The 17,989-nt window shown below is 43.1% G+C and overlaps 1 protein-coding gene across 1 annotated transcript in view; it reads right to left on the bottom strand.

The window, feature by feature from the left end:
* fgfr3 (fibroblast growth factor receptor 3) overlaps nucleotides 1-17,989 on the bottom strand; it is an 89,531-nt gene that overhangs the window by 48,221 nt on the left and 23,321 nt on the right. The window contains exons 3-4 of the mRNA XM_061744474.1: nucleotides 11,285-11,548; nucleotides 7,634-7,699 (exon numbers count right to left, since the gene is read on the bottom strand). Coding sequence (XP_061600458.1) covers nucleotides 7,634-7,699; nucleotides 11,285-11,548 — 330 coding nt within the window. The remainder of the gene's footprint in view (nucleotides 1-7,633; nucleotides 7,700-11,284; nucleotides 11,549-17,989) is intronic.

A 17,989-nucleotide genomic window follows, 5' to 3' on the forward strand; every position in this document is an offset into this window, starting at 1 on the left:
ATCAAAATGTGCGTCTCCATCCTGCGACTACGCGCATTACTTTTCTCTTTCAAAAGTGTTACCGTGGCAACGCTAGACGCCAAAAGGCGCGCCCCCCCCTTCATCTGATTGGTCCATATTTGATAGTCACCAAATTTTGCATGCAAGCCAGGCCTGGCGATACATTTGATATTTCATGGTTTGCATTAATGGGCGTGGCCTAACGGCTCAACAGCGCCCCCTAGAATACTTTTCTCTGCCATAACTTTTGAATGGTTTGACATAAAGAGTCGTGGGTGGTGTCATGGGACTCGGTGTTGAGTCCTTTACCATAATTGGTGAAAATTAGCCCCGCCCCATCTTCTGATTGGTTGTCCCTATTTCCCGCTATAACTTTTGAATGTTTTGACATAGAGAGTAGTGGGTGGTGTCATCTGACTCTGTATTGAGTCCTTGAGCTTCATTGGCCTGAATTAGCCCCGGCCCTTCTTCTGATAGGTTGTCCGATTTTCTGCTATAACTTTTGAATGGTTTGACATAGAGAGTCGTGGGTGGTGTCATCAGACTCTGTATGGACTCCTTGACCTTCATTGGCCTGAATTAGCCCCGCCCCTTCTTCTGATTGGTTGTCCCTTTTTTCTGCTATAACTTTTGAATGGTTTGATATAGGAAGTCATGGGTGGTGTCATTTCTGATATGCTTATGGGGGGCGGTGGCCGTGAGTGCGAGGGCCCGTTCATCGCTGCTTGCAGCTTTAATTTTATTTGTTATTTACTGTTTAATTGTGTCTTGCCGCTTTTAATGTTGATGTAAAGCACCTTTAATTACCTTGTGTTGAATTATGCTGTACAAATAAACTTGCCTTGCCTTTTTCTATACTTTCTCAAGAATTACATACAGTATCTGGCTAATGTGTGCAGTTGCTGCGAGACACGCTGATGCTGATGCTGATCCAGATCCAGATCCAGACGAAGATTTTCTAAATACTTTCTGTCTTTAAAGCAACAAGTGTAGTGGCATGGTATGTTCTCTCTGAGGGATGGTGTTTTTATTTTGACCAAAAACAGAAATGACTATTATAAATATTGGTTGTAGCCGGATGATGTGCTACTTTTACAGGGTACCATGTACTCCTATACGGCCGCTGCAGCCCTGGCTCCATGTTTGTTCTCCTGCGTTGTGGTGCAAGGTGCAGGACGTGAGTGCAACAGCTCTTGGCTGGAGCAGGACCCGGAGCAGGACCCGGAGCATCGCTGATTGGCCGGGGCGCGAGCCCCGAGCGCTGAGACACCGATCTGAGGCGGAGGAGAGGGGCGAGGAGAGGGGCGAGGGGGGCTCTAATTGTGTAATTGTATAATTTGACCTCAGTGACGCCTGCGAGCACACAAGCAGATTTCATTACAGATTACACTGAGCTTCTTTGAAGGCACAGTGATCCGGAGGGCCTGCGGGGACCAAAGGCAAACAGAGCTGGAGGAATGGCGGCTGTGGAGCATCGTAGCGCGCCGCCGCGCTGCGCTCTCTGCTCTCCTGCCAGGGTAAACACGGAGCCGCGGAGCTCCGGAGCTCCGGAGCTCAGCAGCACAGATCAGGCTCTGTTCACATTCCTCTGCCCAGCACACACACACACATGGACGCAAATGCACACACACACACACACACTTCATTTCACACCAGCTCGCACTGCAAAGCCGTCACATCAATAACTTATTTGCACACCCTGATGATGATGGTCTGAAATTATTTTAGTCAACTCGACTTTTTGGAAAGATCTGAGTTATAAATGTTGCGTCTCATTAAAAGTGAGAGAGCGGGAGATATAACTGGGAGATATAAATGGGAGTCATGTTCTGGGTCTCTGGAAAAACGTCTAGAGACAACATCTGTTGTATTAGATGCTATACAAATAAAATTGATTTGAATTGAATTGAATTGAGATATAACTGGGAGATATAACTCCCAAATATACAAACTTATCACGTTATAACGTGATAATGTATTGTTAGAACAATATACTATTTATCACGTTATAACCTCGAAAGGTTTATTGCTAGAACAATCAGCAGGAGAGATCACGTCTCTCCAGTGTTAGCGTCGCTCCATTGGCTACCTGTAAAATTCAGAATCCAATTTAAAATTGTATTACTTGCGTATAAAGCCCAAAACGGCTTAGCTCCGCATTATTTGCAAGACCTGACAGTGCCTTATGTTCCTGGCAGAGCTCTCCGCTCCCAGGGTGCAGGTTTACTCGTAGTTCCTAGAGTATCCAAATGTAGATTTGGAGGGCGGGTGTTCTGCTATCAGGCACCATTACTATGGAACCAACTTCCAATCTGGGTTAAGGAGGCTGACACCACCTCCACCTTTAAAACTAAACTTAAAACCTTTCTGTTTAGTAAAGTTTATAGTTAGTGTTTAGTAAACCTCTAGCTGGTGTTGGTAAATCTCTAGGTAGTGTAAACTCTAGTGTGTTAGAGTCAGTAGTCATAGTCGCAGCTATAGAACAAAACTATAATAGTTAGTCTCAAACATAGCTTCATGGTAGATATGCTGCTATAGGCTTATGCTGCAGGGGGGCACCGACATGATCCACTGGGCGGTGCCTCTCACCCTTCTTCTCCTCTCCTCTTCCCTTCCTCTCTTCTCCATTTCCATTTTTATTTATTATAAATATCTCATAGCTATCGTTTTTGTCCATTGCTCCTGTAGTTTCTTGTGCTGGCCCCCTTTTTTCTCTTTTGTGCATGTTTGCAGGCCGGAGCCTCGGGAGCTGCGTGCTGGCCTGCGGTCCCCCCCCCCCCCATCCCCGGTCATCCCGTTGCTGCTTCCACCTGCCTGCCAAAATTAATTTAAAGCGGAATGAGTGCATACATGATCACGGAATTATTCTATTCGGATTTAAAATCGGAATAAAGCAGCCACTTACTTCGGAATTAAGTTTAATTCGGAATGGCCATTTTCATTCGGAATTAGGTGTTTACATGGTAATTTCTAGTCATTTTAAATCGGATTTCATTTTAATTCTGAAATAAAGAGGAATTAAACTTCCCATGTAAACACACTGTGTGTAGGGTGTGCAGCCACTACGCAGTGAGCGAGGGTTGATTCCTGGAGGCAGAAATGCGTGTCTTCCCAGGATGCTGGAGATCAGGCATGTGTCTGTCTGTCTGCGGCAGCTCGTCTGTTTCCGTCTCCTCGTCGCTTCTACGGTGACTCAGTTCCTCACATCCTCAGGTCCCGTCTTCTTCTGCCTTTTGACGTCTCTCCGTCAGTCAGAAAGTGTCTTCTGCTCCCTCTCCTCATTACCAGCTCGGCTCTTCCAGCAGCTCCCCACATCTCAAGGAGCATCAGTCTTGTGTGGAAGTGGCTGATGTCCCACCAGCTCCGTCTGGCCGTGTGGCTCATCACCCGGCTCGTCACGCGGCTCCTTCCCGCTACACTCGGCTAATTAGCGCTGGCTTAGCCCACATTAAGGACTGATAGGAGTTTCATATTTCTGAGCTAATCCTTCTCTTTTTTGGCCAGGAAACCGGAGCCCCATAAGTCAGGGGGTGGACTTACATCCAGAGATTAAGTCCGGCACTCAGAGTTTATTTCCTGGCATTCAGGAGTTGTGCAGCAAGCTGCTGCAGAAATCTGCTGCAGTCACTTCAAGCTTTCATTGTCAAGTTAAACTGTACATTCAGATTTTACACAGTGGGATGCGGTTCAAAAACAGCACTGACTACGTTTACATGCAGTCAAAATTCTGGTTATTGCTAATATTCCGGTTACTGAAACATTCGGAATATTCCGTTTACATGGTAATAAATCATTCAGGATATCTGGATCAAACCAGCGACGCACGGAGAACGTCATGACGCAATTCCCGTCATTTCTGCTTCTTCTTCCTGGATCCAAATTCAAAACAAATGCTGCTTCGTGCAACTTTTCTCTCACCTTCTTGTAAATCTGGCTATGCCGGTACTTTCTACCGTCTACAAATGCAGAAATGTTCATATCCTTCATTACATTTATGAAGTGATTAGTCTCCTCCTGGTCTTGTGTTTCTCCGTGTTTATAAGAACTTCCTTGACTCAAAAGACCAAGATTCCTTGTGAACAGAACATGCGCAGAAAACAAATTCATGTTCCGTTTGATGGGGATATTCAGTTAGGCGTTTACATGACTGAATATACAGGTTTTAAAATGAGTAACCCAGGGCTCATATTCGGGTTTTTAAAAATTGGGGTTATTCAAAGGGGTTATTGGTGTTTACATGGCCGTGCAAATTCGGGTTATTGCCAATATTTGGGTTTTAAAAGGGTTATTGATGCATGGAAACACAGTCAATGTGAATAAGATGGAGTTCCTACGCTGCTTTTATGTACAATGTCTCCATCTTAAAAGCATCAGCTACAAAAGCAAAAGGGAATATGAGGAAGACCACATTTAAATGACATCCGAAGGGAGAAGGATGAGGAGTTGAAGGGTTGATGGCAGCAAAACTGAGAAAACAACATTTCTGTTGTCATTAGAGTTCATTAGGTGCTTAAACTCTTCCCTTTATGCTGCCTGTGCCTGTGGGGGTGTCAGAGATCCGCCGTGACAAGAAACGGGCCCAAACTCATCCAAAACCACCAAACACTCAGCGAACACTGAGTACCTTTCAGCAAGGCAAGATTTTTGATGCATGTTGTTGCAGTCAGCTCCATTTGCATCCCTGTATTGCGATGTAACAGCAGTGATTGGTGGACAGGCGGCTGGGCGATGCATTAATGATGACGGAGGGGGGAACAGGCAGCAGCAGTGAAGTCGCTGTCTTCATATTTTACTCTGAGTCAAGTCTGACGACATGAGTTGGAGCTTTGCAGCATTTACAAAGACGTTTTGATTTCATATGGCTGCCTGCCGGTTGCTCCGTCATCAAAACAGTTCCATATTTTGTCTCTGGCACCGATTCTTTAGCAGTTTTTTCAGCGGTTAAGGTGGACTGGGAGTCCCTTCGTTATGTCACGGCGTCTTAGATACGACCGGAATGCTCGGAGCAGTTTTTACAGTCGTGTCTTTATGTCGAGCCGCAGATGTGTCTAATTGAATATTTCTGTTTTATATATTCAGAACTTTCCAAGCATGCAGAGTCGGCACACACCCAATCCAGTTATCTCCCAACTCTCCCGCTTGTATGACTTGAAGTTTTCGCTTCCTGACGTCTTCCTCCATTCATTTCCATCCCACCGGTTCTGATCTTTGATAGCATTTCTAAAACCTAACTTATCCTATTCTTCTGATTTTATATCAGCCCTCTTCCTTGCCTTCTGCTGTCTCTTTTAATACGGCGCGATAGCGGCGGCGCGGCGCGGCGCGGCGGGGTGGAGACGCTCTCCGTCTCCCTGCAGCCGTGATGGCTGACAGAACGCAGCGCTACAGTCTGTGGAAGCAGCAGCAGCAGAAGCCGCCGCTCTTTGTTCTTTGTTCACCTGCACCTGAACCCCGTGCACGTCTGAATGCCAAATCAGCTCACATCACAGAAGAGCACTTAGGTGGGTGTTACCTGCTGCAAAAGCACCGGCGTTTGATCCCTGCAACGGAGCTCGTCAAGTTAAGTGCTCAGAGAAAAAGGTTTAGCGGGAGCTCGGCGAGACGGCAGGCGGCTGTAAGAGCAGGAGATGGACGGACTCTATAAATCCTGTCACCTGCATGAATTAATTAATTATTGTTTACTATTTACACTCTTTATTACGGAAGAGTATTAGGGCCATGCAGGAGAAAAAATATTTGAGAGGGGAATAAATAAAAATAATATTTCAGAGCAGGAAGATTTTTTTTTTCATTATGCACTTCGAGAAAAAAGTCGAAATGTCGAGAAAAAAGTCAAAATTTCGTGAATAAAGTTGAAATGTCGAGAAAAAAGTCGAAATGTCGAGATTCATGTTGAAATACAATTTCGAGAAAAAAGTCGAAATTTCGCCTTTATTCTCAACATTTCGACTTTTTTCTCAAAATTGTATTTCAACATTAATCTCGACATTTCGACTTTTTTCTCAAAGTGCATAATGAAAAAAAAATCTTCATTGAAATGTTGAGAAAAAAGTCGAAATGTCGAGATTAATGTTGAAATACAATTTTGAGAAAAAAGTCAAAATTTTGTGAATAAAGTTGAAATTTCACATTTTTTTCATTATTCTCGACATTTCTACTTTTCAATCAAAATTTCAACTTTTTTCTCAACATTTTGACTTTTTTCTCGACATTTCGACTTTTTTCTCGAAATTGTGCTTCAACATTAATCTCGACATTTCAACTTTTTTCTCGACATTTCAACTTTTTTCTCGAAGTGCATAATGAAAAAAAATCTTCCTCCTCCAAGATATTTTAATTTTTCTCCTGTCTGGCCCTAATGCTCTTCCGTACTTTATGAATGTAAAAGTTCCTGTTTTTTTTGCAGAAACTTAAATATAAGAACAACACTTCCCAGATTGGTCCAGAGAAAGCGGCAGGTGCTGCTCATTAAGGGTTAACGAGGCGACTCGTGCACCATAATCAACCTCAGCCTCCCCTCAGGACGCAGTAAACCAGCACACATTAACACTCTCCCTTTAAGTGATAGGAACAACGGTGTGAGCTGATAAAACATGTGCAGGTCACATTTTTCTTGTTGCAGAGCATTGGTGAGACCTCTCAGCCAAGAGTGGAGTGTGTAATCAAATGCAGATTCAGCGCCAAAGTTACAAGACGATGCTTAGACCTTAGGCCCTGTTTACATGTAGCAAAAACGGTGGTGTTTTCATGCGTTTTGGCCGTTCGTTTACACGAAAACGAAGCTCAAAGTCACGATCATTCCTGAAGACTCCGGCCAAAGTGGAGATTTGCAAAAACTCCATCTTCACGTTTGCTTGTAAACAGAGGGAAACGGACACTTAGGCTTCAGAACGTCACATTATGAGACAGAAACGTCACCAGCATCATGAGTGCGACCAATTTGTTTGGCCACCATCAATATTTTCTTGTATTTTACTTGTTTTATATTCTAATGTCACACTTAAAAGTAACTCCACTTCTCCACTCACTGCTCTGGTTGAACAATCACGCTGTTTCCTTTACCGAGATCACAAGAAAAGCAGAGCAGTGATCTCCTCTCCATCCCGTGTTGCTGTCTTGTTTATTTATCTTTATTCCACCAGCTGGTTTATTAAACTACTACCAAATATTTAATCGCTTTTCTAAGCGAAGACGCAGTGCAGGCTCAAACAGCAGGTGTATCCGCCCCTTTAATCTGATTGGTTTATGAGTTAATCGTCCCCCACGTGGGTGCGCTCTTATGATTGGCTGAAACAAAGGAAGACATCTGATTGGTTGCAGAGGGTTAACGACGTGCATTTGTGATTCTTGTCCTGTGCATTTGTGGATCGGCGTGTGCATTTGTGAATTATGAGACTGTTCTAGCCACATAGGTGTTCAGCGATTACAGTCCAGGCGTGATCTTTGCTCTGGTTTACCGTCTCCGGTCACCTTCATCTGAACTCATTCTCTTCTTGCTTTCACAAATTCATGCTCAGCTTTTATATCTCCCACCCTGCAGCCCCCCTTTTTTTTTTTTTTTTTGAAAACAGAAATATTTCAGTAGCAAATAAAATCATGTCAAAAGAAAAAAAGAGTTATTAAAAGAATTCACCATTGTCATTACCTGCATCTTCTGGGTAGTCGTCGTAGTCTTCGTCATCACCAGATGACAGAGAATCTAAAACAGGCAAACACAGGGAGTTCAGAACGGAATCTAATATTTACATTGAAGAAAATGTAGTAATGTGAGGAACTTTGTTCAGGTAACATCTAAAATAAAGTCATCATTTTGTTTTTTTGCATAGTTCTTATTTTTATTTTTGAAACCTACGATGATGTACAATTTAATGTGTTTAAGCATCACAAGTTTACGAGAATTAAAGGTTATAATTCTCATAAATTAGACCCTTTTTTGATGTACAACTATGACTTGATTATAACATTAGGATAATTTTATTCTTGTAAATCAATACTTTCTTGAAATAAAATGTCTGTTTTATCAGTTCACTCCAAAAACTCAAAATCTTAACAAGAATATTTTTTCGTATTTGTAGTTAAAATGTCTAATTTTTAGTCAAACAAATCTCATTACACTTAAAACAAGTGTTACCAGAAATACCAGAAAAATAACTTGTTATTTGACAATTGTCACCTGTTTCAAGTAGATTTTCACTTAAAATAAGTAGAAAGTAGATGAGAAGATAAATCTTGTTCCACTGGCAGATTTTTTCTACTTATTTCAAGTGAAAATTTACTTGAAACAGGTGAAAATGGTCAAATAACAAGTTATTTTTCTGGTAATTACTCTTGTTTTAAGTGTAATGAGATTTTTTTGACTAAAGATTAGACATTTTAACTAGAAATAAGACAAATATTCCTGGTAATATTTTGAGTTTTTGCAGTGTTCCACTCTGAGCTACGTTACCCAAGGCAAGAGGGAAGTAAAGAGGGAGGAATGAGGATGAAAAAAAGCCATTTAGGACTAAATGGAGTGTGCTCGTGTCTAAGTGCGCTTAGACACGAAGAAACGCCAACGCACGAATGCAGATTAAATGTTCTGTTCACCTAAAGAGCTCTGCGCGGCTGCAGATGCGGCTCCCAGATATCACAACCCAAACATTTTCCAGCCGCCAGGAACACGGCGGCTGGCGCTGACCCGCGCGAACAGGTCGGCGTGTCGGTGTAATTGCTGTGCAGCAACAGATTCAGGTTGTGATTCCTGTTTAGACTGTATCACACTTCTTCGGCGGTGTTGTAACTGCTTTCCGTGTGACCTTGGAGTTGTCTGGTTCAGTTCCACAGGTCTGGTAATGAGAGCCAGCTGTTACCGGCGCGGCCCCGCCGAGCTCCGCCGGCTCCTGGAACCCCTGACGCGCACGTTTTTCACCATTATTTGACACCTCAGTCCACCGCTCTGACGCTGGTGCAGCTCAGCAGATATACAATCCTCTAATTTCACAAATTTGCTGAACATTATTGTAAAAGACAACAAAAAAAACATGCAAAAGCTTGCAAAAATAAACCTAAGTAATTAGGGAAACTTTGGGAAAAATCGGACTACCAATCTTTTCTATGTCTTTATTCCCCTCTCGTCTCCGACATGCGTTCCCTGCATGCACGGTGTGATTTCTGCTGCCTGGACACCGTCCAAACAGCTAAATGTGAAACTGCTTTTCACACCTTAATCTGCATCTGACACCTTGATCAAATATTGAAGGAGCAACAATAGTCCGAGTGTGTTTTAGGTGGGCTGGAGGCTTAGCCTTTACGGGAGAAGGAGAAGAAGAACTGCCAGTACTGTGGGACTGAACAGGATATTGTTGCCGCTCAAGAAATTGTCAAGATATTCAAACAGGCACCGAGCGCTACTACGATGATTTGTTTCGCAATCGTTTGAAGTGAATTTGTGTCCTGAGTGGTTTTAAACGCTGAGACATCCCGAGCAGAGCTGGCAGCAAATTACATTTATCTATTTAAAAGAGGTTAAATATTCAGTGATGGGGAGAGGGTTCTCGTGTGCATCCTGCAGTGGATGCGAGTGTCCGAGAGAAGAAGCTGGCCGCCTCTCATCAGTGCTGTAAAGGCCTTTTTTTACTCAAGCTTGCAGCCCAACGTGCCTACGTTTGTGTGTGTGTGTGTAGGGCTGGGGATCGATTCAAATGTCAAGAATCGATTCGATTCCGATTCTTAAGGTTCAGAATCGATTATCAAGATTTGATTCGATTACGATATTGATTTGGGTTAGTGTTAGTAAAACTGTTTTTTGAGTTGTTGCATGAATTATATGACTGTAGTTATGCAACATATTAATACTAGTATTATATTGAGTTTCAACAGCAAGTATTGCAGCTAATGATGCTGTAAGGACCAATCAGCTCCCAGAATGCTGATAGAACTGCTTTCAGAAACATCATGTGGGTCAGAATTACCAAACAGATCCAGGGAGGAAACAGAGACGGATGAAATCGGTTTTATTTTTTCCCACATTCCATTTTTATTTGTTCCATTTTCGGTCTATTTTGGTTTTTAATTTTTGAGAATTTGGTTGTTAGCATTTTATGCAAATGTAACCCCAAGACAGTATATAAAGTAATGAAATATAGACAATTTATGCAATTATAACTGAACACTTTAATGTTTTCATACCTTTAAACATATGTAAAGGCAAAAACATGGCACCAGTTATTCTCGTTTCCAACAAAACATTCCTTTTTTGGGGATAAACAAAAAAATTACCAAAAGTTGTAATGTAATGATGAAAAAAAAAACATAAATAAATAAAAGAAAATAATCCCCCCCCCCCCCCCCCCACCCCCCAGAAGAAAAAAAAAATCGATCTTTAGACATATGAATCGATTTTTAGGAATTAATATGAGAATCGATTTAGAATTGGGAAATTTTTTCAACACAGGCCTATGTGTGTGTGTGTAAACCGGGGGAGCAACTCGTGCATTTATTGCTTTCCCATCTGTCTTCAGTGCCGGAATGTTGCGAGCTAATTGCTTTCTAATTAGTTGTCAATAATAGACTCAGCTGGTGTCTGTGAGGTTCACGGGGAAATGCCGCCTGACTCCTGAGCTCCTGTTCACTTCGTCCTGACCCTCCCCCCCACCCCCGCCGCCGATCCCTCGGAGCAGACGTAGAAGACCGACGCTTGCATCACACACTCGCACAAAGTGCTTCTCATCCCATCACACGATGATTAATTTCACCTTTGACTGCACATCAGGAGGGGCGATCTGTGTGAAACTTGGCTGGGTGTAAGCTGGCAAAAGGCTTTGCCACTGTGTGTGTGTGTGTGTGTGTGTGTGTGTGTGTGTGTGTGTGTGTGTGTGTGTGTGTGTGTGTGTGTGTGTGCGTGTGATTAGCTTGGCAGGGAGCGAAAGTGTAGCTGAAAGAGAGCAAGAGGAGAAAATAATAAAGCCCCTCTCTGCTGAGCAAAGTCTTGGGTGTTTTTCTACGAGCTGTTATGAGAAGCTGTCACGTTGAGACATCACTACCGTAACCATCGGAGTATGTTTACTCTGAGTCTCAGTTTGTCTTTCAGACGGGCAGAAAAACCAAGACAGGTCGGGTTTCAAAGAGCTCTGCGTGGCGCGGCCAGAGTGCCTGTTTCTGCTGGAGCTCTGCTGGTAACCCGAGTATCCAAAACAATCGTGTTTAACGGCTTTAATGTCTCACTGAATTCACCTTCGCTTCGCCAGGCCATAACTGGGATTTAGACCAAGTTACAGAGTGGAAAGTCTCCCCCCCGAGTGCTCACCTGTCACCCTGATGGTGTAGTTGCTGACCAGCGCGTTGCTCCGGGCTAGCCGGCACGAGTAGACCGCAGAGTCCTCGTACGACACGTTGATGATCCGTAGCATCCTCTGGCTCAGCCGCGTCCGTTCGCCGGGTACGAGTCCAGCCCCGTCTCTGAACCAGACCACGGGCTCCGAGGGGTCCTCTGGGTCACAGGACAGGTCCAGGGTGTCCCCCATGCCCAGGACAAAGTCCTCCAGGAAGGCTGTCTCGCTGGACACGGACTCTGCCAACAGAAAAGAGGCAAAGAGGTTGTTATAAATATATCCCAAAGCCAGGACATGGTTGTAATACCTGGGGATAGTACTGGGTCCCATATAGCACACTCAATCCAAATTCCTGTCCTCATTCTTAGCCCAAAAATGTGTCAGGTCACACTAATGTTTCAACGTTGGACAACTCCGATGAAACTGAGATGAACCTGAATCAGAACGATTGGAAGAGAAAATTCTGGCCAAAGAAGTGAACGGTCAGCGATCCAAAGCCCGTCACACCATGTGTCAAACACGCTGGAGGCGCAAATTCAGGAGTGTTATGGTATGGGCTGGTGTGGCTGCCAATGGGCTCGGCTCACCGGTGTTTACCCATGATGTTACTGCTGACAGAAGTAGTCAGATTACCCCCCGAGGTGTGTGGGACTATACTCTCCGCTCACATTCAGCCAAATGCTGTAAAGCTGTTAGGACGGTGCTTCACAGTGCAGATGGATAACGACCTTTAAACATACTGTAAAAGCAGAGAGAGATTTAATCATTCTTCTCTTGGTGTGAGCCCAACGGAGTTCAGTGAAGGCCTGGCGGAGGAAACTCTGGAGATGTCCAGAGGCTCCAGTCTTCAGGCAGGCGTTGACTGCAAAGGGTCTCTTTGTTGAAACATTAAAAACTATGGCCGCATTTACAATTGTGTCACTATATCCAAATACATTTAAGGCCTTGACAAAAATGTGTCTAAGTTGGCTGTGAAGCCCGAAATTGTAAATGCCATAATTTTGAGAAACTGCTCTCACTCTACAGAAGCTTTGACCACATCTATTACTGTAGTTCAATGTTCGGCCGAAGGACGGCGACACATGACGGGACTGGGAGTGAACCCGACTGGACTGAAGTTGGAAGACAAGCCACGGCCACTTAATACTGCAGTGAATTGAGTCCAAACTAATGAAATAAATCTACAATGTCGTTCCTCTCTCCAAAGCATAATAATCCATCCAATAACCCGTCAACCCAGCAGAGTTTTCAGCTATCTGGTGGTGGAAGGAAAAGTTTAAGAAACCCTGACTTATTAGAAGTCGTTTTATGAAATCCTGGTCAACGTTCATGATGTATAAATGTGAAATGTGACTGTACTCTTCTGTTATATTACTGCTTTAGACAGAAGAAGGGATGTGAACGCCTCACAGACGCCAGCAATATCTAGCAACAAAGTAGGAGATTAAGATCCCAATAAACTCTCTTTCCCAGAAGCTATAGTACGGTGGAAATCTAATAAGTAAAGGTTTTAAACATTGCAAAAGTCCTTGATTCCTTTTTCAACAGTTTAATCACGAGGCAACCCAGTTACTGTTTTCTCGTCATATGAGCACGACCAATAGGAATGGGTGATATTTTACCGTTCACGATATACCGTCAAAAAAATTCACCACGGTAAGAATTTGTCACCTGGCGGTAAAAACAATAAATTCCCGTTGATGACGTTTTTGTGTGAAGCCTGAATTATGGTTCTGCGTTAAATCGACGCAGAGCCTACGGTGTAAGGTACGCAGCGATTTAACGCAGAACCATAAATCAGCCTTAACAAACATGGCGGAAGGCGGATCTGAGAGCGAGGAGCTCGTTGTTAAACGAGGCTCCAGCTCCGTTATCTGGAACTGGTTTGGATTTAAAAACGAGGACGAGGAGCAAACATCATCTATTATATGCATAGTCTGCAAAAAAAACAGTAGCCCCTTTCACACAGCCAGTTCGAGGCGGGAACGTTGCGACTTTAAGCCGCCTCGCTGTTCTGTGTGAAAGTCACGGAGGCGGAATGGGGGGGCCAAGTGGCCCCACCAATAAGCCGGCAGCGGAGGTAGTCACAGAGACGAAACGGGGTCTGTGTGAATGACACAGCCGGCATGCCGGCATGCCACTAGACGCTGACGCTGTCGTCACGCCTCTGATTGCGGAACGCCGGCATGCTGTGTGAATTTACAGACGGGAGCGGCGTTATGCCGGCGTTGTATGGTTCTGTGTGAACCAACAAAGGCGGCGTATTGGCAGGACTTCTTTACACCAATATTGCGGAATCTCTGTGTGAAAGGGGCTAGTGAGTGCAAAGGATGGCTTTTATTTATTTGTCCTGTTTCTTTATTTATCAGGTTGTATTTTTTTCTACTTTGTGATTCTATAAGCTAAGAAAACTTGAAGGACGATGGTACTTTTGCTGTTTGCACTGTTATCCCACTGTTTAAGCCATACAGTTGAATAAATGTTGAATCTGTTCTTACATTTCAAACTTGTTTCATTTGAGTCATTACAGTTTTGCAGTACAGGTGTAACTAATTTAATTGGTTTTTATCAATTCAATTTAATTGGTGTAGTTTAGTAGCATTTAGTATCTTTTAGAGCAGTGTTTCGGGGGCTCCAAAGACTGAATGTGGTGATAGATTTATAGTTACAAAGGTGGAGTTGAATTGGTATTTTTTTTATCGTCATTTTTATCGTTATCAGGATAAATGCCAGAAATTATCGTGATAAATGTTTTAGTCCATATCGCCCATCCCTAGTAGGGCTGGTCGATTTTGGACAAAAATAAAATCCCGATTTTGTTCTCTGAAAACCCGATTTTCGATTTCGATTTCGATTTTTTTGTCAAAACTACAAAAGACAATGGAATACATTGTTTCAAATATTTTATCTTTATTTTTAAAGAAAAATAGCAAACAAATTTCCCTATTGGGAATGAAGTGCAATTGAAAGATACTGTAAATCCTCCTTGAGTTTAGTAAAGTGACAACATTTACAATTTTCTTCACCAAACAAAGACGATTAGACGAGCTCTGTCTAATGCAGCCAGCTGCAAAAAAGGAAAATCGATTTTCCTTTTTTTAACATCGATTGTGATTAATAAATCCGATTTAGATTTAAAATCGATTAATCGCACAGCCCTAATCCCTAGTGACCAATAATCTTTCTGGTGAACTATCGGCTGGTATACTTCTGGAAGTCACAAAAGTGCAGCTTTTTGCAGAAGGCAGAGCTGGGCTGAGTGGAAACGCACCGCCCTCCTCCCCAGCCTTCAAACACAAGTTCATTGACTCCGGCTGCTCTGAGTGCCAGCTCGGTCCGAGCCAGGGAAAAACCAACATGTTTACCAAGTTCACTAAGGATGCTGACCTCCGCTGAGGACGGGGAGACACACATTTGGATAAAATAACACAAGAAGACTCTTGTTCCTCTTCTTGTCCATTAATCATTGGTTTTTCTACTCATTCAGACCTCAGATACACAATAACCCTGCCAGGGAGTGACAAGACAGAGGGGCTCACGCTGCCATTCAGGTGAATGTGCGGATGTACACAATCCCACTTATGAGCCCACTAATGCATCCATTCTTTGGCATGTGCGAGAGTGCAGCCATCCTGGAAGTCTTTGAATGAACGGCTTAGGCAATAAATTACGCAACAGCCATTTGTTTGCACACACAAACGTACGGACACCCACCCCTGGGAAGCAGTGAATGAGGTGTGTTAAGAGGGTGATTTATGGCGGCAAATACACCCACTATTGACTGCATAAAGCGCTACAGTGTTACCGAGCAGTGAATGTGAAGGAAACACAGCCCTCTGAAAGACAAGCTCTATCTGAGATTAAGAAACTGGAGCTGAGAGTCAAGGTTGAAATCAAGAGTGGCCCAGACAACAAAATGTGCACGAGGAATACATAATAGTAGCCTTGCATTATTAATGAGGCAGTTTAATGTGAGGTTGTATTCTTGTATTTTGAAATAAAGCTACAAAACCAAAATGGTATCATGTTAAATAAATAAATATAATAAATAATTTGGCTGTAAGTAATACATCCAAGCTCCTTTGTCTTGACATAAAACCTGAAACTACAAACAATGCAATGATTTGCAAACCTTTATTTTTTTCACAACCAAGCAAAGAAAATATAGCAAATGTTGAAAATGAGGAAATGTACCATTTTTAAGGAAAGAGAAAGATTCAGCAACATGCATTTAACAGTTTGGAAGGCAGCAATACTGACCACTGTGTTGCGTCTGAGATGGATTCCAGCTACTCAACTGGTATTTCTTTTTACGACATGCCAAATATTTTTAGCTGTGCACTATTGGCAAGCCATCCAATACAACTAGCTGTGCATTTTTAATGCATGCATGGTGAAACACCTTCCTTGAACAAAAGATGCATATGTTGCTCTAAAATTCGTACAGACTTTTCCAACACTTCTCAGCATTGATGTTCCTTTTCTAAGTGTCCAAGCTGCCCATCCCATGGATGTTAGTGCATCCCATCACCATCAGAGATCAAAGCTTTTGAACGGCATGCTAATAACACGTCACATGGTCCCTCTCCTTGCTAGTCCAGAGGATGTGACATCTGTAGTGTCATATCCTGAACATATCCTGACATATGACTTCACAAATGAATGACAGGCCATGTAATATGAGTATAACCTACACAAATAACTAAGTAAATGAATAAACAAAAGTAAAAACAGGCAACTAAACACACATCTAAACTTCAGCCTCCTCACTCATACACATACATACACACACATACTGTATTCTCAAGTTAAGATGGAGGTATATACAGTATAGCTCATGTATAAAGACAATGTATCAAACATAGTAAGTGAATATAGAGCAGATCAGAAATGAATCTGCCAAAAGCAAGGTAAATAAAGATCCACATAATTGCAATATTAACCCTTGTGCTGTCTTCTGGTCAAGGAAGGAGGAAGGGAAGGAAGGAAGGAAGGAAGGAAAGAAGAAAGAAAAGAAGGAAGGAAGGAAGGAAGGAAAGAAGAAAGAAAAGAAGGAAGGAAGGAAGGAAGGAAGGAAAGAAGGGAGAAAAGAAGGATGGGAGGAAAGAAGAAAGAAAAGAAGGAAGGAAGGAAGGAAGGAAGGAAGGAAGGAAGGAAGGAAGGAAGGAAGGAAGGAAGGAAGGAAGGAAGGAAGGAAGGAAGGAAGGAAGGAAAGAAGGGAGAAAAGAAGGATGGGAGGAACGAAGGAAGAAGAGAGCAGGAGGAAAGAAGGAAGGAAGGAAGGAAGGAAGGAAGGAAGGAAGGAGGAAGCAAGGAGTGAGGGAGGAAGGAAGGAAAGAAGGAACAAAAGAAGGAAGGATGGGAGAAAACAAGGAAAGAAGGAAGGAAGGGAGAAAAGAGGAAGGGAAGAAGGAAGGAGAGAGCAGGAGGAAAGAAGGAAGGAAGGAAGGAAGGAAGGAAGGAAGGAAGGAAGGAAGGAAGGAAGGAAGGAAGAAAAGAAGGAAGGGAAGAAGGAAGGAGAGCAGGAGGAAAGAAGGAGAATTAGGTCATTTTGACCCGAAGACAGTACAAGGGTTAAAAATAATAACAGTAACATTGACAGGTAGAAGAGCAAGTATCTATGGATAGAGAATGAGCAGGATTTAATAAAGAGGAACTCCATACAGTCCTCCCTCACATCATCCCATCCATCAAACCCCCAGGTATCTTGATTGTAAATGTAACTAAATACATTCACATACAGGTTTGTTCTTCTGTATGAAATAAACTGGACAGCTTCACATGGCCATGCAGTCGGCTGCTGGCTGCCACAAAATTTACAACACCCAGGCACTAAGCACGCAGTGCATAAATTCAAGCCCAGCGTGATTTTCTCTCCACCTTTTGTCTGTGACTGTGAAAGAAACGGAGGGAAAATGAACTGCAGAATATCTTCAGGTCTTAAACATGGGGAGCTGCGCTTTATGGGGCAGATATAATGTCCTCCAGAGGCTCGTAGCTCACACGGGCTTTACGGACATCAGCGTCCCAACCACAACCTCCACGGGCAGCTCTGAACGAGCAGCACCACGGATTCAAACACACACTTCCTTGCTAGGGGGCTGCTTGACCCAAACTGCAAAGAATTATCATCTGTAGCCATTTATAAGCCCGCAAAACCTTTTGTGACTGGAACATTTTTAATTAGTGTTTGTTATTAGCGAGGCATGGCAAAGCATTTGTTGGATCCTTTGCTTTGACCTAGGGACAATATATGAGGTACATTGGTGTTCAATGCGCTTGGATGTTGAGCAAAAAGCAGCGTCTAGAAAGACAAAGAATAAAAAGACACAAAAGAGCAACCTTTTCCTCATCAGTGAGTAAATATCTGCTCCTGCTCCAAATGCTGCACTTTGAAATGCAGATACGAAGTTTTTCTTAATCAAATTTCGTTGCCGCACAACGCCAGGATGCCCTGCTGCGGTCCGGGTTTAAGTGAGAATCCAGAAAAATGAGGTCAGAGGTCTGAGCATGAGGAAAAGACAAAAGTCTCGGAGCAACAATAAAAATGTGCTTGTGTAATTGAGTCAAAGAGAAATACACGGAGAGGAATTCCTGTTCAGCAACTGGCCACTTTCAGGCCCTATAGAGGAAAAAAAAACCCGAACAGCTGTGCGCCCAGCTGTGCAGAAATGTGTCTG

The sequence above is a fragment of the Cololabis saira genome, chromosome 16 (genome assembly GCF_033807715.1).
Source record: "Cololabis saira isolate AMF1-May2022 chromosome 16, fColSai1.1, whole genome shotgun sequence".
Taxonomy (NCBI): domain Eukaryota; kingdom Metazoa; phylum Chordata; class Actinopteri; order Beloniformes; family Belonidae; genus Cololabis; species Cololabis saira.